We start from the raw sequence: 26,114 nt of genomic DNA on the forward strand, positions 1-26,114 counted from the left end.
GGGGACTCAGAGGAGCATAAACATCTGAAAGGGCCCTCTCCCCCAAAAACTCATGAAGCAGGAGCAGCCGGATGCTAGAAAGGATCTCACCGGCCTCTGGATGAAGTGTGTGAGTAAGCTATTCGGGATCTGATTAGATATCTAGCTGGCAGTAACTCAGATGCATGATCAAAAGGCTACCACAGCCAGACTGTTTGCTCTTTAGGATTTCTAGGATATTGCTCAATCTTGTACCCTATTTTCACCCTACCCCTGTAACCAATAAAGTCTTCCTTTGTGACTGGTGTGGGAGACTTATTGAGGGGTGGGTCTAAATTATGCCTAAGAGAGCCCTTAGGTCTGCAGACTAAGGGAGATTTTACTTATTGTCCCCTGACTTGGGGAAGTGCCCCAAGTGCCTGTACTGGGTCGAGTACCCGTAGGACATTAGTGCCCGATGAGTTAGGGAGACTGCCGCTTGATCAGTGGGGAATGAAAGCACAGAATAAACTGAGTGACTTGCTCAAAACAACAGAGCAAGTCTGTGATGGAGTGAGGAACTCAAACCACGTCTCCTGAGCCCCAGTTCAGTGCCCAGTCCATTAGACTGTAATGAACCTGGGTCCAGCAGGGGAGAATTCAGCCCAGTTGGAAGTAGTTAAGGACTTGGCAAAGTCACCCCCCAGTGCTACAGGAGGGTGGCCATGGCCAAACCTCACAGCCCAGAACCAACAGGACCATGTTGGCTGAGAAAAGACTGTTGCACCCAGCTTCTCGCTTGCTACTTCTTGCACAGCTCTGGTTTCTGGCTTGCCTTTCTGACTGATCAGCTCCTGACTCCTGACCCGGTCTCCTTGGCTCCAGTCTCCAGCACGAAAACCCTGCCCTTGTCTTCTACATGAACCGCCCAGGCCCTGTTCCACTACACAGCAAAACCAGCAAAGCAACTACCCAGGCATGAGCAACCGGTACCTCCTGAATCTGGGTGGCTACTAACAGCAGTGGCCCTGTCGGGGGTGGGGCACCAGTCTCGCCGACAGCATCAGTGTCGGCCATCAGGGGGGACACCAGCCCCATCAGGGGAGGCACGTCTACCAGTCACCTATGTATCCAGGCATATACTCCTTTGAGCTGGGGCCTTTGGCCCATGATTTCTGGACTGTGATCATTCAATAAGCAAGAATGGAAGACAGGAGAGGGGGCCAGCCATCAAGCAGCTGCAGGGATACGCTGTGATGCTCAGGACAGAGCCTCCCCGAACAGTAACTTCCATTGGGGTGAGGAATAGCATCAGTTACATGAAGAATGGCTCCAGGAAGATCGGCACTCGATGCCATTACAGAGGTAATTACCTGTGACAGGTGTCCAACTTCCAGGTAAAAGCAGATGATGAATGCATTCCATCCAACCCACAGCACCAGCCACACCGCATACTGGGGGAGAGAGAGAGAGAGGCAAAAGCTCAGAAGCAAAGAATGGGGGGGGGAGAGGAGAGGCATTAGTAATTAGCATCAGTCAAAAGAAACAGCTGGCAAAGCAGAGATTTTAGAGAGACCCAGCAGCCTTGGGTTATCTCTGGACTCTGACTTTTGCCTGTAGCATAGACCTGATCCAAACCTCACTGAAGCCATGGGGAGGCTTTTCCTTGATGTCGGTGAGATTTGAATCAGGTTCCATACCCTTGCGGTGGACAGAAAGAGGCAGTGTGTTTGTGCCCAGGGAACGGGGCTTAGCACACAAGCACTCATCTGCCTGCGCTTACCCAACAAATGCCCCATTTATTAATAATGGACCCAATTCTGCTTTCTTTAATTACTGGGTTCATACCATACTTCAGTGGTGTTTTACACTAGCATCTGGGAAAGAGTAATTGTGGCCAGGATCTGTAACCTGTAGTCCCCCTACAGTACTTGGATCTCTGGAAATTAAAGTGTATAATTTAATGCATATATGCAGCACCTTCTCTGTATCAGCTAATTAGTCCCATCTTTCTACACACATTCCCCAGGAGACAGGTATTATTATCCTTGTGCTACAGACAGATAAACTGAGGCATGCAGAGAGAAAGTGACTTCCCTGAAGGCTCTTAATGAATCCTCATCAAATGTGAAATTCCCTGGCTCCCTGACCTGTGGTCAGGCCACTAGTCAAGCTACTTGCCTCATAGCAATGAACTATTCAGAGGAGGGCTCAGAAATTACTTTCTCCTTTACCATTTCCCCAACCTTACCTGATTTAAACACTCCCACAGTTTAGGACAATGGTTCTCAACCTTTTTAAATCCAAGGCCTACTCAGAAAATGCTGGCTCTAGTATTCACTCTTTCTTTTTAACTATTGAAAAATAAAAAACAATTCTTCTGTTGTAAAGAACTCAGAAAGATCACAATAGATCCAAATGGTTGTGATATTATGGGTTTCTATTTGAAAACTCTGGGTCTATCTTGTGAATCATGTGTAGGTCTTTGCACACCCAACAGTGCTGGTATTGTGCAGCACCCCTATGGTACCCATAAAGGGCTCTCGCAACACTCCAGGGTGCAGTAGCACCCTGAATGAGAATCACTGCTTTAAGAAAATCCTGACCTGAATCTCAATCTGTGATTCAGGCCCACAGAGAGCAGACTGGCCTGTACCATGGTCTGTTCCTACCTGCCAAGCATGGTGCCAAGAGCAGTTAAAGCAGAAAGCCCCTACATCAGAAAAATGGTTTCAGTAGAGTTAAATCATTGCTTCTGAATCCCAGCTTTGCAAGCTTTGCTCCTGTGCAGGCGTTTCCATGGGCTGGTGCAGAGCAGAGTAGGAGGGGGGACACAAGAGGCTTCTGCAAAAGTCTTCTACAGAGACTGAGATAATGGATGTGGTGCACTAATTTTATCTTCTCCAAACCTCCTGGTCACACAGCATCATCAATGACTGTGTCGTTCACAGCCCCAGCAGAGGCCCAGTGACCTGGACTGAGATTAGGGGATCTCTGCTCTGGCTCTGGTTCTGGTTTTGCTCTGGGCTTGCTTTGTCACCCTGGCCCAGCTGCCTAACCACCTTGTGCCTCAGTTTCTCTGTCTGTAAAGTGGGGATTGTGAGGCTTACACACTTTGTGTTGCCCTGTGGGATCTAAAGAGCTAAATGCCTATTGCAATAGTTTCCCAGAGGAAACCCTCTTTCAGCAATTGTTCCCTGCAGGTAGGGACATAATTTGGTCTATAGAAATAAATGGCGAATCTCCAGGCCCTTTCCTCTGAGGGTCTGTCCTGTACATTACCTCAGAAATGGCTCCCCATTTCCACAGGAGGGGAAGGGAGGTAAGAAGGGACACTGTGACTTGTCCAGGATCGTGCATCAAGTCCACGACAGACCTTTTCTTAAAATCCCAGTGTCCAACTCCCAGGCCCTTGCACTCTGTGTAGTCATTGACAATATAAAATGAGGATAATGATGTTAATTTAACTTTTCCCTGGGGCATGGAGGGGGGAGAGTTTGATAGGGTTAATTAGCTGACGTTTGGCCCCTGCTACAGTCACTTGATCATATTTCCCAGATAATGGGCTGGGAATTGCAGCATCATTTAGCAAGAGTCAGGGCCTGTCTGCACTGGGATTATTTACACTGCAGACTTGTCTACATTAGAAAAGCTTTGCTGGCATAGATCTCCATGGAGCTGTGCAGGCAAACCCTGCAGTGCGCACCCAGTATAAACCCGCAGAAGCTGGATGTGAGCTGTGCTTTATGCCGATTCCCCAAAGTGAGGTAAATCCTACAGGTGGGTTAACATGTGTCTAACTGCGGGCTGTTGCTGGTATAGTGATGGGGAAAAAAACATACACACCTATGACCAGCAATATTTTAAAGCATTTACTAAATTAAACCACCCTGGGACAGATCTTTTGTGTTGCACCAGGATTAAAAAGGGCTTTTCAGGGGGGTAGCTGGGTACAATGTGCTGTAAAATCCTCCAGGATAAGTCTTAATACCTGGTTGCAGTGTGTCTACACTAGAGGTTATCACTGGAAGCAATGACATCAGTATGAAGGCTCTGTGCTGACAAGCCCTCAGAAAAGCGATAACAAATGTGTTCAGGACAGGGAAAGAACAGGACACGAATGCAACAAGACTATCAGGCAAACACAAGGGAGGGAGAAGAGCTCTCTATAATGGAAGTCAGAGGTGTAAAGCATATGATGGTTTTCAGGCCAGATCTGCCTGTGAAACCACATCACCTGGCCCACCAGGCTCCCAAAAGTGTGTATGGTTGGGGGGAGGGAGGTGAGGGGAACGTGGCCTGCCAAAAAATCCAGGGCCCTTGACCCTCGTGAACACGGCCATCAACAGCAGCAGGGCAAGCAAGGGCTGTGCCAACACAGCTTCATTTGCCTGAGGCCACTGGTCCTGCTGCTGCCTACCTTACCGCTGCCAGTCCTACTACAGCCACTGACTTCCCTGCTGGCCCTGTCTTCGATCCTGCTGCTGCACCATGCCAGATCTAGCCCGTGAAGGAGCCCTGAGGTCCAGGGTTTGAGTTTGACATGCTTGCTATATGCTGGCATTAGCACAGGAACAAATGGAGGTGAACTGGCCAGGGATAATTTAGGATAGAAAGCAGAAGTCTTCCCACCCTCAGAGCAGTGTCGTTCTGGATCAGCCTCCCAGCATGGGCAGTGATGGCCAGGGAGTACCCTGGCTTTAAGATGGAGCTGGATCCACCTCTAAAAGGAACTGTTTAACTCGGTGTCAAGGGACTGCACTCAGTGACCCAGGAGGCTCCTTCCAGGCCTATGCCCTGCGCTCCTGCACCCGGTGGCCTGTGCTGCATTGTCTGCAGGGGATCAGGATGCACTACGGAGCCTGTGTCCAGAGCAGAAGCCCAGCACTGGCACTCAGGGACCAACAAGCCCTCAACTCTCTTCCTCCTTGCCTCAACCCCAGTGTCTTAGTCCTCCTTTTCCTAGCTCCTTCCTTCATCTCATCCTGCTTGGGGAGCCATTGGGCCTGTTTTATAGCAAACTGTCCTGCTTTTAAACTCTTTGTCCCCTGTCTGTTTCTGAATGAGAAACAGACTGCAAAAAGTCCTGTTTTTCAGTTCATTTGTGGAAAGACATGTCAGTCACTTATCCTCACGATTCTGTTGGCTGTGCGTAGAGGTTGAGCAGTGCACAGCCAGGAGGAGCAAGGTGCTTAACTAGCCAGAGAGGTGGCTTTTTTGCAGTGGCCCCACCCCTTGCTGTTGATTGGCCAAGGGGCCCAGTGGCCCCACCCCTTGCTGACCAAGGAGGCGGCGGCCCCGTCCTTCAGTACTGATTGGCCAAGGAGGTCCCCAGGGGTTCCCCACCCTACCAAAGGGATGTTCTGTATTCTGGGGATGCACCGGTGGCCACCCTATATTCTGTAGCCACTAGCTCCTTCTTTCTGCTTCAGGAATGAAGGAGATGGTAAGATCATCCAGCAAGATACACAAGGGGTGAAGAGACTGAGGAATAGATGTGTTGGAACAGTTGTGAGTGGAGAGCTGCACCCTGTTGGGCTAAACCCCTGTGGGGGATTAGCTGGCAGGGTGGGGATGGGACGGAGCAGAGTAGCAAAGGAGCTCCTTTGGACCTGCCAGGACTCGAGCTGGAATTGCACTAGAACCAGACTGCCCCGGGAACAAATTAGGGGGAACGCCCGTCCATGCTTGGAGGGCAGGTCAAAGCTCTGCAGCTCCATCCTGGGGCAAGTAGTGACATTTCTGCAAGTCCTTCAGTGACTTCAACATTTTCCACAGAACAAAATGTCTGAAAAAATCCAGTTTGACAATACTGAAATGACCTTATCAAAAGAGGGAAATTAGCCATTTCAAGAGCCCTGAAGCACTTGGGCTAAGTCTGTGCCATTTTGGAATTTATATTATATTATATTATATTATATTATATTATATTATATTATATTACAAACAGGTGCTTTGACCTTATCAACCTGATATTTTTTCAGCAAAAAATTTAACAAAATACATGTCCCCATGAAACATTCTAGTTCCATTGAATCAGCATTTTCCAGTGGATAAATATCCTGTCCGGCCACGCTCGGCCCTTCACCCATGTGCGACCGGCTCTGTCCTCTCAATCAGGCTGCTTCTGCTTCCCACTCCCACAGATGCTTGACAGGAGGGAGGGAGTCTGGCAAGAGATTCCCCCTTCATCTTCCCTTCCCTCCCTCTTCCTCTTTCCTTCTTACTCACTCCCCCTATTGCCCTCCTTTGCCTTTCTCTTTGGTTTCAGGTCCCAAAAGGATGGCGAGTTTCAAACAGAACCACAAAACCCTCCAGATGACGGGCCAGGTTTCACCCTCTTTTGTATGTTCATGAGAAGACCCTGCAGACCCTACATAGAGGCATAACCTGGTGGGGCCACTGCAAGCTGCATCAGCAATCCCCTGTGTGACTGAAAAGCCTCCAGGACCTCTAGCTGCCCCAGGGACCTGTTAGTGAGTCATGCTGCCTTTTTCATTAGTAAGGAAATGCCAGGCTGGCTTACACATCTGCACTCCCCTCCTGCCTGCTCCACATTAGAAAGGACTTTTGCTCTCAGTGTGAGGCTTACCCTGCCAGGAGTTTCCTGATTCAATCTAGACAGTACCTGGTAGGAACCCTTTCAAATACGAAGGGGTCTTCTGGTTTGGCTCTAAAGAGCAACTGATAAGAGGTTGCCTCTGAAAACCAGCAGAAAGGATCCTGCTGTCACTTCTGGCTTCCTTCGGGAGCCTGTTAATCTGTGTCCCTGCCCTGTGTCCCTCCTTCAAACTATATAACTCCATGCACAGCTTGTAGCAGGACCCTGGACGGATGAGGGCCGGAATGGTGCAGATGCGTCCGACCCTCCCTTTCCATGCACTGGATACAGAGACCTTCTTCTTCACATAATCTGGGCCAGTAATAATTATGATCACTACTGTGATTGCTGGCTGGAGCCAGCCAAGATCCTCTGGGTAATTAAGCCACTTTATTACTTGCTGTATTGGTATTAACCATGCACCGTGTTGGAGATGCAGGAGATCAGTTAGCTGACAAGGTGCACTGGCCTTGCAGTACCTACCATTATGAGGTATTTGGATCTATACTGGATGGTCCCAAAGATGCCCAGGATGACAGCCATAATGTGTAAAAAATTGGCCAGGATGGGCGCCCACTGATAACCCAGGAAGTCAAAGATCTGCCTCTCCAGCGCTGCTATCTGGAAAAGAACAAAGGGGGACAGAGCAGAGAATTACTCATCACACAGTGGCTCCTGGGACATTAAAGGCAAAGTGTATCATGTAATTAATGAGAAATCCCATGGACAATTAGTTACAATAGACTGAAATGTCTGCATGATTCATCGTCCAGCAATGGGCAAATACATCACAGCAGAGGAGGATCTATTAGGAATAATCACTGGCTGCAGCTGGAAAAGTGGGGACCAGAAAGATGAGAGCACGTGCAACCAAGAGGTCAGAGGCTCGGCAAGTAGGACCCGCTACTCATGGTAAACTGAAGACTTTGGGTGCTGAAACTGTGAACAAAGACTTGAGCCAGTGCCATCCTGTGCCACCTTCCCCTTCCCAAGATGCAGTTCACCCCTGCTCCTGGACAGTAAGGCACGCATCAATGCTTTGAGCTGCTGCCAAATATCAGATGTTGCAGACCATCTTCCTTGGCTGCAGGGAATGGGGCCGGAGCCTGTCTCTGGACAAAAGGAGACACTTGGGCAGAGTCCTAATATTTGGATCTAGACACAACATCTTCAAAGCTTGAGGAAACTTGCTCCGATCCAGATCCAGCACACAGAGATCTGCACCAAGGGTGTGTCCTTCAGTGACTAACACAGACCCCTGCTTCCAGCAAGGTGATGCAGGGGGTGAACTCTGTCTCAGAGACACCCGCAACCTGGCCCACTGAAGCCAATGGCAAAATTAGCCTGGGAGCAATGGGCCAGCACGTGGGATCTGACCACAAAGTTCAGCTCAGCTACAGAAAGCGTAGTCCAGGAGTTAGGGAACCTGAGTTAGGCCTCCTGAGAGACGCTCAAGAAATTCTCTGCTCCACCACAGACTTCCTCTGTGATGCAAGGCAAGTCACATATCTTCCCTAGTCCTCAGTTTCCAATTGGCAAATGGAATAAGAGCACCTCCCTGCCTAGCAGAGGGTTGTAAGGATCATAGCATTCATGAGTGCTGGCTATTCTGCATGGTCTCTCTGGCTTTTTCATGGGAGCTATAGATCTACCTTGGGGCAAGCTCCCTTCAGCTTAGTGGAGGCTGGGGCTGGGACCCTGTATGCTAACGTATCAGGAGGAGGATACCATATGACAGGAAGATGGAGCAAACTGCCAGCTGTGCTTATAGATCAGGGGCTGTGGGAAGAGGTGCCAGTTTGACCCTTTTGCAGGTTAATGATAGGGCTGGGTTTGGACCAACATTTGAGGCTCCATCGGCATGAAAACAAATGGGAAAGCAACTTGACATGTTGAATTCATTCTTCTGCTTCACTGCTCCCTCCAGCTCTGTCCTGCAGGATGGCACTCAAGAGCTCTGCCTCACTGGCACGAGTGGTTTTAAAAAGCACCAAAGGAGCTCCCTCTTTCCCGAGCCTCCTACGCTTCAGGGGAAAGACAGAGAAGCCCTGTTCAATCAATACATCCCAACGGCGGATGGTTTGTGACTGCCTCTCCTGCTGGCCTTTGTGGCCTTTGATAATTAGCGGCACATGTCGCTTACCTCCAGCTCAATCTGTTATTTCATGATTAGGTGCTCAGGCTACCAGGATTCCCTGACGAGACTGGCTTGGATCTGCACGCATTTTTATTTAATGCCTTTCTCTTTCTGTACAGAATTCTCTTTGTTTAGCACCATTATTTTTTAATCGCTGTTATCTTTCATAATCCACAACTAAGGATTTGATGCAGCTTTAAATATTGCATACTGATTTCTGCACGCATGTAAAATTAAAGACTCTATCTGGGTGCATCCGCCTGTTGTGCCATTGTTTATTCATGGCTGTGTTTGTTATTGGCTCAGGCCTATTACTTTTAATTACAGAATTAGATTTTTTAAAGGGTTGCAGTAGAACTGGTTGGGAATTCTCCAACCAAATGTGTTTTCATTAGAAACTGATGAATAGTTGAAGCCAGAGTGTACGAGGGAAGGAACCTGTCTGGATAAAAGTCATCTCTGAAAAGTCTTGTCCAGTCCCAGACAGAGTTTCTGGGCAAGACCCAAGAGGGTGCAGTCCTGAGCTTGGGGTATTAACCTTGACAGGAGATCCTGCACTCAAGCCTCTGAGCAGTTTTGGACCAGCTCTCACTGCTGGTTCTAGGATAAGTTTCCCTATAGGGTTTTTTCCAGAAAAAGCTCTGAAAGGTCTCAGTCCCATCCTCCTGAAACCTTGACCATTTGCACAGAACAGGAAAAGTAGCGCCTGCCCAGATCTAGTTTATAGTGTCATTGTTCTAATTTTATTGTAACATGTGAGGGGGCTTTCCTAAACCCTAGTACTTGAAGTCATGGGATGGTGTGTGCAGGTGTAAAACCCACAAGCAGTTAGAAACTTACCATGAAGTTTGTCCAAGGCATTGACAAATAAGTGACTCTAGCCACAAGCATAGGAAAAGGTGCTGCCCAAGTGGCAGGCACAGACTCTGATGTAAACATGAAGACATAAAGTTAAACTACACATGCATTGGTGTGAGTGGAAAGTACCTTAAGAGTCACACATGCAGATTGATCACATTGGTATACCTCACATTTACCTTTTACAGCTAGAGAAAAAACTAGAAAACTAAAGCTAGACCACTAAAGATTTAAACAGAAGTAGGCAAATAGGATATAGACCAAGCATAATAGTTTGGAATCTAATAGAGATTTACCTGTATACTCCATATAATAAGAGAAAGGCCGATGTGCACACAAAAATACACACAAGTTTATCTGTATTGTCAAAGTGGAATGAAAAAATTGTGACTCTCCAGCATTACTGCATAAATGACATGCACAGTATTATGGTCCAACGGCAAAAACATGCTGACAACAGGTGCTAAAAGCATAACTCTGTTCTTTGTTGGCACCGAACTTAGGTTAATGGGACCCTCCTGGTCTGTGACTGGGGCTGCTATACATTACTGTGACTCAAATAAACAGTAATTATATTATTAAAAAAGAAACCACAAAGCTTTCCTTGCTGTCAGATTCCAAGGCTGCAAAGGAGAAAAATACACATTTCTAATCCTGTTGGGGCAATGCATTCGCTTTGTCCCCTTAGGCAACTGGAAGCATGAAGGCTTTGCCCATGGGGCTGTGTTCAGGTGAGTTTTGTTAACACCTGTAAGAACTGATTGCAGCTACATCTTTATGATTAGTTGGATGGATTAAATGAACTGGATATTGGATATTTGTTAAGCTATTACTCCCATTACTCCCTACTGAGATCCCTCTCATTTCTACCCAAGCTTCTTAACTACATCAGTGCTGCCCACTCTAATTTTATCCTGAGCTGTATTTGGTGTTTTTCTTCAACTGAGCCCCTTCCCTGGAGAAAATCTCAATTCCATTTCAAGAACAGGGGAGCCTGGATTTATGCAGGCATTTAGGTGGTTAAAGGTATAGATAGGCAGTTAGTAGGATGTCTGAATGTCTAAGTAGGGACTGGGCCTAACAGACATTGAATTATGATGGAATTAGGCATTTTACTCTTAGTCACTTTTGTGAATCCCACGGGGCACCTTCCTGCATCGTGTGTAATGCTCTTTATTATAACGTAATGAAGAAATGAAAAGGCTGAATTAAAATGAAATGGCTTGATTTCCTCAAAAAGAAACCTACTGACTGACCCCAAACAATGTTTCCCCCAGACTGATTTTTTGAGCAATTTAAATTTGGAAGAAAACCTGATTTTGAAATTGCAGAATTTCATCAGGAAACAGAAATACTGGTCCCTGTACAACTTGACCAAACAACTGTGTTAATCTAATCCTAAATTTCTAGCCCTCCTTGATGCAGAGAAAAGCAGAAAAATGTGAACTCTAAAGATTCAGAAACCAGAAAGAGTATCAGAATCACAGAATAGAAATGTTGAAAGGGATCTCAGTGTGTTATCTAGTTCAAGTCCCTTCTTAAGGGACCATCCCAAAATCCCAATCAAATGTTTATCTAACCTTCTTCTAAAAATGTACGAGCATGGAGATTCTACACTACGGCCTCCCTAGATATCCTGCTCCAAAGCTTAATCCCTTTTATTCAAAAAAAGAGAAAACAAGCAACCACTTTTAAACCTCAAATTTTAAACCAGTTTCATTACCACCAGACTTAGGATTTTACACACTTGTCATCAGTAGTATAGGAAAACAGCATAGAATCATAGAAAAAGTAGGGCTGGAAGAAACCTTAAGAGGCCCTCTGGTCCAACCCTCTACTCATGGCAGGATTATCCCTATCTAAACCATCCTAGACAAGATCTCCTTTTGCATTTCTCACCAGCACAGTTTTAAAGAGGAAATAAAAGGGGGTCACAACAAGCTCCTTTAACATTTTCTTGCCCATTAAATCCATCTAAAACTCATGACAAGGCACTCTTTTCCACTGCTTAATCCAGGCTGGGATTTAGGGATGCCCTGGAGAGTAACAATAGGCAACACGTGGTGTCTCAGTCATTCTAGACTAGGTTCTCCAGAGGGTCTGTCTTTAGCCAGCAAGTCTAACAGAAAATCATTCTGCATGTATTCTTAAATATATTTATATTTTCATTTGTTCCGGCCCAGTTCTCTCTTGTATCTATGTCAAAGGATGCTACCTGTGGCTTTATTCAGCCTAAGATCTACAGAGTATTAACTCTGTCTGTGTATGGCAGTATACCTGGTCCCTATTCAGTCTGGGCAGTTCATTAATGCATTAATTACAGTGCATTAAGTTTAGTACTTGTAATTACAGGTACTAAGTGTGCCATAATCAGTGCTACTGTGCAAACGAACAGTTCTCATGTGACGCTAATGCACAGTAAATTAATTCTACTGCGCGTTAGCACATCAGCATGTTTTTTGCCAACCTCGCTAACATGAATTAGTCTACTGCAATGTTAACATCTCATAGATGCACCCTATGACAGAAAGGTGCTGTCTCGTTGTAGCCTATATACTGGACTGGTGCTCAGCACACCTGGATTCTGTATAAGCCTTGAAGATGCATTGCTTCCACTTTTATGTCTGTAAAATGAAGTTTGTCTCTTTTGTATAGGACTTTTAGATTCACTGATGAAAAGCACCATAAAGAAGAGAGGCAACACAATCACTCTTCATCCTGTATAACTCCTCAGACCTGTGCTGCAAATAAACCTACCCAGCTCCTCTTTGGGCTCAGACCTTGTTTGGCTGGAATGAGCATTTTCTATAAATGAGTTATAATCTTGCAGAAAACCAGTCAGTTTATCATGAAAAGCCCAGCAGAAAGCGGGCTCTAAATCCCCTTTCATTTAAAAGTGGCCCTTCCAAGCGATCTTTATTTAAGGGAAATTGCTCCAAGCTAAGTGACGTTCACGGCAGGAATGATCAAGGCTGGTGCCACTGAGCAGAATTTACTGCAAAACAGAACAGTTCAGACAAAAATCAACCAAGAATGTTGGCCAATTTCATTAGTGGGAGGGACGTGGGCTTTATTGCTTCAGATCGTTGAATTTAATGGGCAGAGTGGAATGTGTGAAGCACTGTCTAAGTGTTATTTATGCATCAGGTTAGCAGCACCTTTATCAGCGCAGCTGCCTGGATTTACACACTCCCATCAGCAACCAGCAGGCTGGGAGGAGGTGGGAGTGGTGCTGATAGATCTGCTAAGCACATGTTCTCAGGCAGAGGGAGTGGGCTGAAGCCCGGGCTGGTCTCGGGCAGCCAGTGTGATGAGCACCCCTGCTTGGGATGTCTACCAGCTCTTGCGGGTCTGCATCCTTAGGGTGAGACTGTCTGGAACCAGCCAATTTGCAGCTTCAGCTGAGAGCAAAGTGGGGGCAGGGGGGTCTTGTGGGGAAGAGATTCAGATCCTGATAAGGGCAATATAGTGGTGGAGAGGCAGAGCCTACTCCAGTGAACTAGGCATGGGACACCTGGGTTTTACTTCTGGCTCTCTTTCTGAGGCCTGTGTGACCCTGGGCAGCTTGCTTTGCCTCTCTGTGCCTTCTTTCCCTCTAGCTTTTCCTTCTGTCTGTGGAGGCTAGAAGGTCTTTGGAGAGGGATGGTCTGTCGGTGTTTTTGCAGCCCCCAGCACAGCGGGGTCCTGCCCTCACTTGGGGCATCCTGGTGCTGCTGTGGTAGCAATGATAAGCACTGAGTGAGGAACAGAGGATCCAGGCTCTGTCACAGACTTGTGTGTGACCTTAAGCAAGTCACAGGGATAGTGAGTCTGCTTTCCTGAACAGGGCCTACCTGAAACCCACTGAAATCAATGGAAAGACTTCTCAGGAAGATGAAGTCATCTGATTTAACTTGGCTTTGGATCAGGACTTTACTGTAAGCTCTTCAGTTAAGGATTGTGTGTGCATCTGTGTACATACAACTCCTAAGCGCCACTGGGATAGAAGGGATGATAATCCTGTGGTACATTTCTTAAAGACAAGAGGGGCTGGAGAAGATTGTTCACTAGGCCTGCATGAAGGTGCAAGTATTCAATTCGGATTCGGCTGAATCAGAGGGACAGTGATTTGATTCGGTGATTCGAGTCACTGTCCCGATTTGATTTGGCCTAATCGGACTCAGAGATTTGGCCGCTGAATCAGCTGATTCGGTGATTCGGCCACAGAGTTTAATGGGGAATCCCTAAAATACCTATAACTTTGTAATTGTTTTGCAGATTTGGATGAAAACAGCAGGGATGGTAGCCCCTTCTGAGGGCACAAAGCCTGCCAGGCTTCAAGGAGATAGGTGCAGGGCCTTCTGTGAAAGTGCCCTTCAAACTGTTGAAAGCAAAACTCATATCACTCGTGTGCGTTAGCTGGGTTTCTAGTTGTAGCCATGTTGATCTAAGGAATAGGCAGGCAAGGCTCTTTGGGTCAATCTGATCTTTTATTAGACCAAATTAATAGTTGGAGAAATGTATCTTGGCAAGCTTTTGGCTTTAAATACACTTCGTCAGGCTGAGGAAGCAGTTGGTGTGTGTGCTCTTCCTGGATGGAATGAATAGTAAAGAAGCCAGAGGCTGTTATGCATTCAAGAAAGCCAGCCAGTGAAAATGTAAATTGAGGTGTCAGGGGGTGAGAGACAGGCTGGGGGTAGGGGGGAAGGATGGAGGGGGATGTAGCAGCTAGGTAAAATTGGAGAGGTACCTGGGGAGTCAGATATCGGGCAGGTTATAGTGTGTCATAAATCCAATGTCTACAATGAGTTCATGAGTTTTTGTATTGAGGAGGTTGATGAAGTGAAGTTCATGGGCTCATCTGTGAAAAGTGTTTTGTAAATTCAAACAAGCACCGAACCTCGCTAACCTCATCACCAGAAGCAAACTTCCTACAGCCCAAAACACATTGAATGGATCCAGTCCATGTCATGACAAGAAAAGCAAAACCTGCCAACATATCTCCAGTACCTCCACAATTACTACACCCCACAAGAGAACCATCACCATTCCTGGATCTTACAGCTACACCTCCAGAAATGTTATATATCTTATCCGGCACACCAAATGCCCTGATGGAAAATACATAGGAGAGACCAAACAACAACTGCACACCAGAACAAATGCACACCAGACATCTATTAAAGACAAGAACATGCAATTATCAGTAGGGGCACATTTCTCACAAGAAAACCACTCTCTCTCCAATCTCTTAGTCCTGATCCTCAAAGGGAAGTTACAATTCCCCCTCACAGCTCCACTGCAACCAGTAAGCCTCAGGCCTCTCAAAGATCTTACAGGTCTGGGCTTTCCCCAGCCAGAACTGTGCGTACATGCATGCGGTGGCTGGAGGTTATCAGGTACCTCCTATCCACCTTTTACCAGGTAGGTTCATGGTCCTGGCATTTCCTGGGGCTGCCATGCCACTGGCAGTCCCACCAGGACTCCCTATTTTGGCAGGGTGCAATTTTAGGTCATGCCCAAGACCTGGGGCCTCTTTCTTCCCCATATCCCCAGCTCATACCTCCAAGTTTGTCCTGACATGGGAGCTCAGCAGGGAGATATTCGTCCTCTGCTGGCTGGTGAAAAATTGAACTGCAGCCTCCAGCTCTGAGAGCGGGGCATTAAATGGTTGTGAAAGCAACTAAAGAAAGGAAACAGGTACAGAGTGAGGAGAGTGGCATTCACTCCATCTGCATGTGGAGCTTGGGGAAGCCCAGCAGCGGGAGGTTCACCTTCAGGAACACCAGCTGCTCTCCCAAAGCAGGATCCAAGGAGGTGCAGTGGGGTGTCACAACATCCCCAGAAATGCTGAAACTCTCTCGCTTGGGACATTGGTTGGTGGACAGGGCAAGTGTTCCTGAGCAACCTTGGCCAGATCCTGCCACATCTGGCTGCGAGTTGCCCAATAGGCCAAGGGGTTGCATTGCAGTGGCTCCATGTCCTTGGCGAGGTAGGTAGCCACTGAAGCCTCCGTGATACCTGCTAGATGGTGGGGTTTGGTGTCTCTGGACCCCAACATTGAAGCCATACCCTTGGCCAACATTGGCAATGGTTGTGGTGGAGGAGATTGGCTGGTTCTTGGAGTGCTAGCATGGGACAGTGAATCCCCCTCTTCATGTCCCCCTGTCTCTGCCCTTCTGCCCCCCTGACTCTGTTCACCAGCACTTATGTCCAGTGATCGAGGGTTTTGCTGCTACAGATGTTCCCCTTCACCCCCGGGTCGCACATGCCTGCCAGCACATGGACCATACTGGAACACAATGGATCCAGCCATTTTTTGACGCCCTCCTTCAGCCACTTCACCAGTGCCTGGACCTCTAGTGAAGGCAGCTTGCCCCAGCCAGGAACATTGAATCCCCTGGGACTTCTCCATTTCATGGGTGCGCCTATGGGTTTTTTTTAAGATGGGGGGGACTTGCAGCTCTCCCTCTGCCCCCTCTCCCTCTCCTGCCAGAAGACCTGGCACCTGCCTTTCTAGCACACTTCATGATGTTTGGTGTGCTGCAAAACGTGTGTGTCTGTGTGTAATATATGTTGTGCTTTCCTGCACAGTGATCACACACTGTCAGGGAAAACACAGATTTATTTTTGTAGGAGGAAAAAAAAGGCTAACAAGAACAAAGAAGAGGATTTGGGGGGAAGAATAAGCTGAAAGGAATGGATAACAGTAGGGACTGTAAGCAAAGGTAAATAGGAAAGGATTGGATAGAACTTGGGGGCAAGAGGCTACTTACTATCAAGTCAGAGCCCTTCAGACGCTGCTGCTGCAGCAAAGCCACAGACAGCTCATAAAAGGCACAGGGATGAGGTTACACGCAGCCTTATATGTTGTTTCTACGGCCCTCCCCCAGAGCACTATGATTGGAAGGGAACTCAGAGAAAGCTCACAGTCACTGGCCAGCTACAGATGTCAAAATCAGAGCAGTCTTTCCACCCCATCCTCCCCTTCCCTCTTCTCAGGTCCTGTTTCCTGCTGTCTGCCTTCTGAATTGATTCGGAGGCTTCGATCTGATTTGGAGCTTTTTATGGGTCTCTTGATTACACAGGCGACACGTGGGGGTGCCCTGCCTGAAAGCGCTGGTGCTCCCCCGAGATCCAGCGCTCTTGGCTTAGGTGATGGGCAGGGGGGCAGGCAGAGTGCCGGTGCTCCCCCTGAGAAGCGCTGCCCGCACTTCCAGGCTCGGCATCCAGCTGCAGGGGGGGACTCCCAGTCAGCTACCAAACCCCATTTGTCTGCATGGGTATGGCTGCATGGGTATAAGCAGCAGCATCAGTGCCCAGAGGGCAGCTCTATAGGACAGGTGTTTCTGCCTAGGCTTGAGTTTCCTGTTGACTCTTATTCCTGACTACATCCTCGACTCTGTTGTTCCAGACTGCCTTGCTGGCTCCTGACTCTGCTCCAAACTCTTGTCATATGAGAGCTGGATCGTGGCTTTAGCTTAATGACTTCCCCTGTCCCAGTGCTGCACAGCTATAGCTGTCTGCTCTGGACCACCTGGACTCAGGACTGGATCCCTGCCTCCTGTTCCTGACCACATCCACCCTTGGCTTATGGCTGTACCTAGGATGCCTGTCTTTGTTTCGATTCCTTACAGACACTGTCCTCCTGAACCTATCTGTTCCTGATCCCTGTGTTGTGACTGCCTACATCCTGGTCACAGCCCCGAAAAAAGCCAGGCAACAGGCACAGAAGGCACTGCCTCAGTTCTCCTCCCACCAAACGCCGGCGAGACCTTTTCTAAGCAGTACATGGCTCTCTCCAGCCTGGCAGCAATCTGCTCTTCTCAACCATTTGAAAGCTAAGCACCACTGCCTGTGTCTTGGCTTCTCCCAGCAGGGATCCAGGCTCTCTGCCTTATTGTTGATTATTCTTCCATGCTTTGGTTAACACACACCAGTGACTGAGGTCTGATCCTGCCAATGCTCATGCCCAGGAGTGACAGCACTTGTCCTGTGTGGTGAAACTCCCTAGGATCACTCTTGCAGTGTCAGGCTGGCTCATCTTTACAAGATGAGCTGTAGCAAGTCACAGCCAGTAGTCCTCCCATGCCTAGCAGCAAATTGGGCTAGCATGCTGGGCACACCAGGATTTAGGGCCAGCAAGACAAAGGGGTAACAACACATCTGGCCACCTTGACATCCAGTCTCGATACCCCAGTACCCATCTAGAACTCAGGGAATGGGGATGAGGCAGCTTGGCATGAATCCAGAGCAGGGATCACACAAGTCTGGAGCTGTACAGTGATGCCTTAACCATCCTGTTGGCACATCCTTAGTAGCCAGGGGAGCATTCTTTCATAACGCGCTGTTTTTCTTCTTCTGTGTACTGCTAGTTCGCTGCAGCTCTGGAGCTCACTTCCCCCCCATCGCAGTTCCCAGTTGTACGTGATAAATCATCCTGCTGCTGTCTGCTCTGCTCCAGCCAGGATTTCTGAGTCTATGCTTCCAACTGTTATTCAGTACCTGGGTGTCAAATCCACTTGACACTCCAGTCCAGATCTGGACCATGGTGGCGTCAGGGTGAGTGTTGTCATCAGGCAACTAATGCAGCCAGCATTCATCTCCCTACTGCCAACAAATGTCCCCAAAAGGGGCTCTGTACTCCAGATTTTAGCATTCAGCCCTTCCCCAGAACACACTATCCCCATATTCCTGGCTCTCTGTGAGTCCTGAAGGCTGTATCCAGCACACAGGATTCATGTTGGACACCTCTGATGTATATAATAGTAGCATCTGCTGGCCCTGCCATACTGGGTGCTGCACAGATAAAGAAGAAGGGACAATCCAGGTAGAACAGGCAGGCGGCATGGGATGTGGAACAGAGGTTCACAGGTGGACTAAGGAATTTGACTAAGGTCACAAACAGTGTCACTGCCAGAGCCAGAAATTCAGCACTACTCTCTAGAGGCCCAGTCCCCAGGGCTCTCAAGTATACCTGCCTTGAGGAACCTGCCAATCAGCTACTCTCTCTCAGGTAACAGTGGCTGAACAATTTAGCTTGATTGAATATGCTTGGTAGAGAATAAATAGGTTGGCTATAATGTCTTTAATTATGTGTGCTTTGCAATAACAAACAGGGGAGCCTTATTTAAAGTTTAGAACAGGAGGCTGGGACTTGGGACACCCGGGTTCTCTTCCCAGCCCCACAGTGGATTAACAGCTGGTGTTGATCTCCGTGGGGTTGGGGAGAGCTGTTCTGGCAGCTGGGACAGCTCTTCCCACCCGTGGAGATCTGGATGCATCCCGATCTCCATGCGACTGGCAGGCAGCATCTCACCAAGCCAGTACAGCTCTCCCCACCCCTTGTAGCCCCCTGCTGCCTAGACTGACCAGGAGCAATTTGCTTCTGGTCAGTGTCTACACATGCACCTCAGTGCCTTAGTTCAATACATCAATTTCTAGTACCTGTATTTACAGGTACTAGAAAATGGCACATTAGACTAATCTACTGCATTATTCTAACCTTAATGAGTGCCTTCATTTATATTTTTGATTGCCAGCTCTTTGGGGCAGGAATTGTTTCCATTTCACTTGTTGTGCACAGAGCTGGCCCTTGACGAACATCAGGAAAACAACAGTCCCTCAGACTGGATGCATCTATAGCTAAGTGAATTGCCCAAGGCCACAGAGCAAGTCGGTGGCAGAGCAGGGAAGCAACATTCGGGAGTCTTGGCTTGCCAGGCCATGCACTTACAACAAGACAGTGCAGCTTCCCTGCTAGATTACACCTTGTGTATTACGTCTGTATTATCTTACAGGCATGACTGAGAATTCAATTACAATAGATGCGAAGTAGCCGTGGGGGTTGAGCACAACAGCATTCTCATTCCAGGTTGGGATGGGCTGTTTGCATTGTGGCCTAATTCACTCCTGTGCTGTTTAAACTCTCGGAGGAAAGGGCCTTTGGAAATACTTACAACTGGGCTGTAAATCTTTTAAATTGAGGAATGTAAATAATAAATGATACAAGGAGCGTGGTGCTCGAGGTTTTATAGCCATCCATCGATCTGGTGGCTGTTGACAGAGCTGCTTAGTAGCAGCTAGACCAGAAGGCTGTTAGCTTTTGGTTATCAAGTAAGCCTCTGCATCAGGGGATGGAGCTAGAAAGAGCCACAGAGGATTTCAGCAGGAACTGTGAGGGTGCATGAATGGTTTACATGCGCCTAGGATGGACCCACACAGCAGTAGATCTCTTTTGTTGAAACTTGACAAGCAGAGAAGGTTTGAAGGAGAGAGGGGGAGATTTCAGATGAGACTGAAAGCACCTAATTGAAACAAGCAGCTAAAATCCTTCCTCGTTACTACAACAGTAGGCAAAATTAGCATCAAATGCAGAGACCTCCCTGTGGATGAGGAAAGACTGTTAATTGCACCAACAGATATTGCCAGTGCATTGACCTAGCAGGTAAATACTGATTTGTGTGCACCACTTCCTGGCTTTATTCCCCACACACAAGGAGCAAACCATGCATCTTTCAGCTTGGCTGGGCTCTGTTTAAAGTTAAAAAAAAAACTGGAGAAAGAACAGATAGGAAGTAACTATCAGCAAGAGGCTGGCTTGCTCTGTGACCTCCTTCATTACCAAATGGAACAAGAGCAGTCAGGTCTGACAGCACTTCTCAGCGGTGGGGGACACAGACTGAGGCACAGAGCAGGGATGACGCTTGCTTGAGGCCACACCGAGTGACTGGTGTAGTTGAAACAAAACACAGGCTTCCTGACTCTCGGTCCAGTGCCCCTAGTCCTACCCTCCCCTAAACCATACAGTGGCCTGCAACATGGCAGTGGCTCCTGCCAACAGAGCTTGACAGGAGTAGGACTCGGGGAACAAGGACAGTAGATGGAAGCTGACTCCCCTGCGCTAAGAGGGACTGCATCTCAATTGCCTCTTACTGGGTTGCTTCCCAGTTCGGGGCCCCTCTCTGCAGATGCTGCAATAGGGCAGATGGAAGTTCAGCAAGGTGGTGCCTGTGCCTTGAGAGGAGCTGATACTGGGTTTGGCCTATGCTTTTCTAGGGAGAAGGGGAGGAAAGGGACACCTCCCTCAAACTAGATCCTATTGCCCTCCTGGCTAAGTGCCGCTTGGGGTGGGGGGAGGGGGTCACACCTTGGTGGTCACTAACAAGTGTCCTGCTCTGGCCATTAACTGGGACTTGGGTACACTCCCTCCCTCTCCCTCTCCAAGTAAGAGACCTCTCAGCAACCCTGGAAACCCCGCAGGGCTGGAGACTCCCAGCCTGCAAGCCCCAGCAGCACTGAGACCTCGTCCCCCACTCCCAGAAAGCCAGTGAATGGCCACTTTGCCTAGTGCAAGAAGCAGTTATGCTCTCTGCCTCCCAGCGGCTCAGGTGAGGTTAAATCCACATCACAGCTCACCTGCCAATAAAAAAAATGGCAATTTAACTTGTGGCGAGGAGTGTGAAGTGATGATTAGGTACGGGAAGTTGGTGAGGGAGGGGAGAGCTGGGAGTGGCAGAACTGGGGCTGAAAGAAATCAGATTTGGGGTAGGGAAGGGAGCAGCAACTGCTCAAGGGCAAGGGTGAGACACCCTTTAGTCACACAGGCCATGTCTTGGGGACTAACTCCTCAATGAGGGTCTCTGGAGAAAGGTGAGGTCTCAGAGCAGGACCAGACAGATATGTGGCCCACAGCAGTGCTGCTTTCCAAGGGTGGCACATGGCAGCCCCCACGAGGCACGCCAGGTGGAACACGTAGTGGCTCTTGTCCACTCTCCCCTTGCTGGCCTGCATGGGAAGCAGCAACAAGCAGGGCAGGAGATGCCTGCACCCAGGACAGGTTCATTGTGCCCCTATAGCTCCTTTGTGCTGGAACGGTGGGTCCAATAGTGTAGCTAGCCCTCAAGCCCTCACCTGCTCACTCCCTGCTGGTGGAGGGCATCTCTCTCCTCCAGTATCTAAACCCCTGAGGCACAGATGGTGGTTTAAGGTTCCCCTCACTCTGTCCTTCTCATCTCATCAAACTGGATTGACAACTGGAGGCAGCCTTGTTTGGAGTACCCAAGTTGATACGCCTCCAAAGGACCTGATTTTCTGACTATGCTGAGCAGGAACCTTGTGAAAATAAGGCCTTTTTGGAGTTCCTGGCACCCAAAATCTTTGGTCGTTTTGGCAACCTCTAACCTGTGTTTGTTCCCACAATGCCCTCCTCCATGATGGACCGGCAGTGTCCTGCCCTGGATCCTGCCAGACAGATGAGCCCTGAAGTTCTGGTCACATGTGACAGTCTTTATCCCGAGAGTTGTAATCAAAACCTCAGATTTAACCTTTGACCACAGTGTCACATAGTATGCACCACATCAGTATAGCATTAAACTCTTCTCAGTGTCAAGTATATCAATTAAAGTTAAACACTTTGTGCATGTGCTCATTTTATTTTTTTTTTTTTGTGATGAAACCAGTATACCTGATTGCCCGTGCCTCAGTGTCCCACAGCTCTCACGGGGACCTTACAGACAGGCCTAGGTCCTGATCTGCTGAGGTTCCAGGAAAATCTGGCCCAATGGGTCAAATCCAGCTCAAGCAAGCGTGCAACTCAATGCCTTCGGCACAGCACACACCCAGGCTGCTGCGACTGGAATTCCTTCTGTTCAGGAGAACTCATTCGTTTGTAAAATTGATCTCACTTGCTCTAAACATCCTTGTTCCTTTGACATAGTTTTCCACTAGTAACATACTGTGCTGTTCATCATGAAACCCTTTCTCCTAGGGACAGACTGCAATTTAGGTCATATATTCACTGGCTCTAATCTAACTGATGCTTCTCAGGAGCTTTAAAAACTCTTCTCCCCTTTTCCATCTTACAAAAGCAGAGGTGGCAAATGCTGGGCTGCCGTGGCAAAGAAAGGGGAGCACCCTGTAATTTCTGGGACAGGTGCTTATAATTCCTTTCTACAGCAAAAATGAACATTTTATATGCTGTGACAGAGGACAGTCTTAATCTGGATGGGAAGTGCCTTCCTGAACTGTGACCAAGAACATCATCTAGGGCTCCACCGTGGATCAGATGATGCAATGGATCTGGCTCACAGGTTGGTTGAACACCCCTGGTATAAATAATGACACAAAAGCAATAGAGAATTGGGGCCTGGATATTCATTTGTAAATCACAATGCACTTTACAAAACTGGGGAAGGTCACATCAGGCAGAAGCAGGGTAGATTTGCATCTTACAGACTAACTAAATCAGTTATGTGCTTTTGTGAGCCCAAGCTCACTTCATCAGATGCTTTCATAAGGTAACATCAGCATGTGATTTCCCAAATAGTGACAAGAGTGGGCTTGAGAGTAAGAACACAGAGTGAATCACTGACAGAGGCCGGCATGATCTTTCTTTCCTAACCCAGTGTCCACCGCTTCACTCAGGGCCTGATCGTATTAGTGGGCACCTTCTGGACACCTTTAGCTGAGGTTTAGGAGCAGGGTGGTTGCTGTGATCAGCAGTAATTGAGGTTGGTCCAATACTGCATAGCCCATCTCCTTTCTGACCGCATTTTGGGAAGATAGCTCTAAAACAGTAAGGCCGTCTTTGCTTTGATCTGTGGGACATTATTAACACCACAGTGAGAGCTGTCTACCAAGGGCTGCATGCTAGGGGCTGTAGAAAGAAACATAATGAGAGACAGCACCTGACTTCTGTCATGTACAGTGACAATGAACAGATGGACCCCTTGACTTGAGGTCACACAGAAGGGTGTAGGACACACAAGGACTAACTGCTAACCCAGTGCCCTAACCACTAGGTCACACTACAGTACTACTTCTTGCTACTTCACTACAACAGCTTGCAAATAGGCTCGCAACTGCCCTGGGACATGGGCACCTATAGAGAATAGGCCTGTGTGAAGCGGCAAGTATTTGTTTTGGATTTAGATTTGGCCGATTTGGAGGGACAGTGATTTGATTCGGAGATTTGAATCACTGGCCTGATTCGATTCGGCTGAATCAGATCCGAAGATTTGGTGCCGCTTTGGTGATTCGGCCACAGACTAAATGGGTAGCAGTCATCACCATGCTGGACACAGCTGCCTCCAGCTGGTAAGTCTGTTGGGGTTGGGGGATGGGGGAGGGAGGGATTGGGGCTGGAGCAAGCTTCCCAGCTGGGGCAGGGGGTGCGGGTTGTGAGTGCAATGGCACTCGGAGCGGGGGCTATGCCCTGCTGCTGCTTGCCCAGCTGGGGCGGGATGCAGGCATGGCTCACTCCGGGCAGAAGGGGGCAAGTGGCAGCAGGGCATAGCCCATGCTCCCAGTGCTGCTGCACCTGCATCCCATGCCCGTCAGCACCGGTTGGCAAGCAGTGACAGCGCCCACTCCCCCATGCCCTCCCCATGACAGCTGGGCAAGCAGCAGCAGTGCCTGCCCTTCCGCGCTGGCTGGCAAGTGGTGGTGCCCCTGCGCACTGGCTGGCAAGCAGCGGCAGTGCCCACCCCTGCCCACACCTCCCCCATGGCAGGGAGCCTATTCCAAACCCTCAGCACTCGACTTGTAAAGAAGTTTTTCCTTATGTCCAGTTTGAAGTGATCTTCGATCAGTACGTGCCCATTATTTCTTGTCCTGCCTGGGGTGCCTTGGTGAACAGATGTTCCCCCAGGCCCCAACATACACCCCTAATATTCTTATAGGCTGCCACAAATCCCCTCTGAGTCTTCTCTTCTCTGAGCTGAATAGTCCCAAGTCTTTCAGCCTCTCCTCATATGACCTGCTCTCTAGGCCCCTAATTATGCATGTGGCCCTCCTTTGGACCCTCTTGATCTTCTCCACAACCTTCCTGAAGTGAAGTGCCCAGAACTGGATGCAGTACTCCAGCTGCAGTCTCACCAAGGCCAAGTAGAGCGTGCGGATGACATCCTTAGCCTTGCTCGAGATGCCCCAGTAGAAGCATGCCAATGTTTGATATGCTGTGCCAGTTACGCCATCACATTGATGGCTCATGCTCATTTAGTGTTTTATCATGACACCCAGGTCTCATTCACTTGTGGTGCTGGCAAGCGTAGCACTGCTGAGCCTGTAAATTTGTTGTAGATTATTTCTCCCCAGATGGAGCACTTTACATTTCCCAGTATTAAATGACATCAGGGTGAGGTCCACCCACCTCACAAGCCGGTCCAGGTCAGCCTGTATTGCCAGCCTGTCCTCGAGCGTGACCACGCTTCCCCATAGTTGGGTGTCATCTGCAAACTGTGGGAGACTAGGTTGAAGGCCTTTTTGAAGTCCAAGTATATAACATCAACCTCAATCTTCTCTTCTCTAGACTAAATAACCCTAGTTAGCTTTTCCTCATAAGTCAAGTTTTCCGGTTACATTTTCATTTTTGTGGCTCAGCTGGCCTCTCCAACCTGAGCACATTCTTCTTGAAGTATGGGGCCCAATACTGGATGCAGTACTCCAGGTGAGTCCTCTCCAGCACTGGATGGAGCGGAAGAATCACTTCTCTTGATCTGCAAGTGACACCCCTGTTAACACAACCCAGCATACTCTTGGCCTTTTTTGCAACAAGAGCACCCTGATGGCTCATATTCTATATTAATATGGTTCTAAGTGAATTCCTGGAGCCAAATCCAACCCTGATGTCACGTCACTGACATCACTGAAGTAATACCAGGGCTTCACCAAAGCTGATGACTGGAGTTGTACCAGGGCTGGCATTAGATTGGCCAACCCAACCTGCACCCCTTGAGGAAATGCCTTGTCTCCTCCAAATGGAAAATAAACCAAGTACCAAACTTAACACAGCCGCTTCTAAACTCAGACACTCACAACTCATGATTTAAGATACAGAGCAGGCTTAGTGCCTGCTTTTGGAAAGCTACCCAGGTGTGTGGTAGATTACCTGATCTGCTCACATATTAATGACCTTGCTAAGCATCTGCTATTATACCTAGCTAATCGCAACAGGTTTGGGGTCCTGAAGGATGTGAACCCTAAACTTGGGCTGCCAGTAGAACATGATCTGAATGTTGAGAGCTTCTTGAGCCTTGTCAGAGAGACAGAGAGAGGCTCTCAAAGCCATTTCCCTTTTCTTTCTTTCAGTGGCCTATACAGATAGCCCCACTCCTGGCTGAAAGCCCACCATTAAGACTGTCTGTCAATCTTCAGGTTTTACTGCTGCTCTGACACTGAAGGTGATGCTTCTATAACTGCATAGGGCTGTAGAGCATTGGAGTCCCACCCGTTGCTAATTAAGATAATCCTGCAGCTGATCAATGCAGCCAGTTTTAGGACTCCTCTTAATTAAACGCTCTATAGTTTATTGATTGGCCCAAAAGTTCTCTTTGCAGCAAATCATATCAATTAGTTGGGGCCAGACACACACTGGAGTCCTGCTAATTGAAATGCATTTGCTGCAATGATTTTATTTTAATAAAAAATCGAATCAGACAAGAACAAAGTCCAGGTGCTGGAGTCTGCTCTCTATTAGAGGGGATGAGAGAGTTGTAGTGGCATGCAGGGCAGCTGGGGTCATAGATTCCATCACAGGGTTTGACTGATAGTGAGGACTGTGCTAGGGTTTCTGAAAGAGCT

General features: G+C 48.2%; 1 protein-coding gene across 3 annotated transcripts in view; it reads right to left on the reverse strand.

Annotated features, from left to right (window-relative positions):
• NKAIN1 (Sodium/potassium transporting ATPase interacting 1) overlaps window positions 1-26,114 on the reverse strand; it is a 219,365-nt gene that overhangs the window by 68,825 nt on the left and 124,426 nt on the right. For 2 of the 3 annotated variants that reach the window (XM_019548026.1, XM_019548025.1), the window contains exons 2-3: window positions 7,043-7,180; window positions 1,332-1,412 (exon numbers count right to left, since the gene is read on the reverse strand). In XM_019548026.1, coding sequence (XP_019403571.1) covers window positions 1,332-1,412; window positions 7,043-7,180 — 219 coding nt within the window. The remainder of the gene's footprint in view (window positions 1-1,331; window positions 1,413-7,042; window positions 7,181-26,114) is intronic. The other variant, XM_019548027.1, reaches the window with a different exon arrangement.

This window comes from Crocodylus porosus, unplaced genomic scaffold (assembly GCF_001723895.1).
Source record: "Crocodylus porosus isolate Cpor-Errol unplaced genomic scaffold, CroPor_comp1, whole genome shotgun sequence".
Lineage (NCBI taxonomy): Eukaryota > Metazoa > Chordata > Crocodylia > Crocodylidae > Crocodylus > Crocodylus porosus.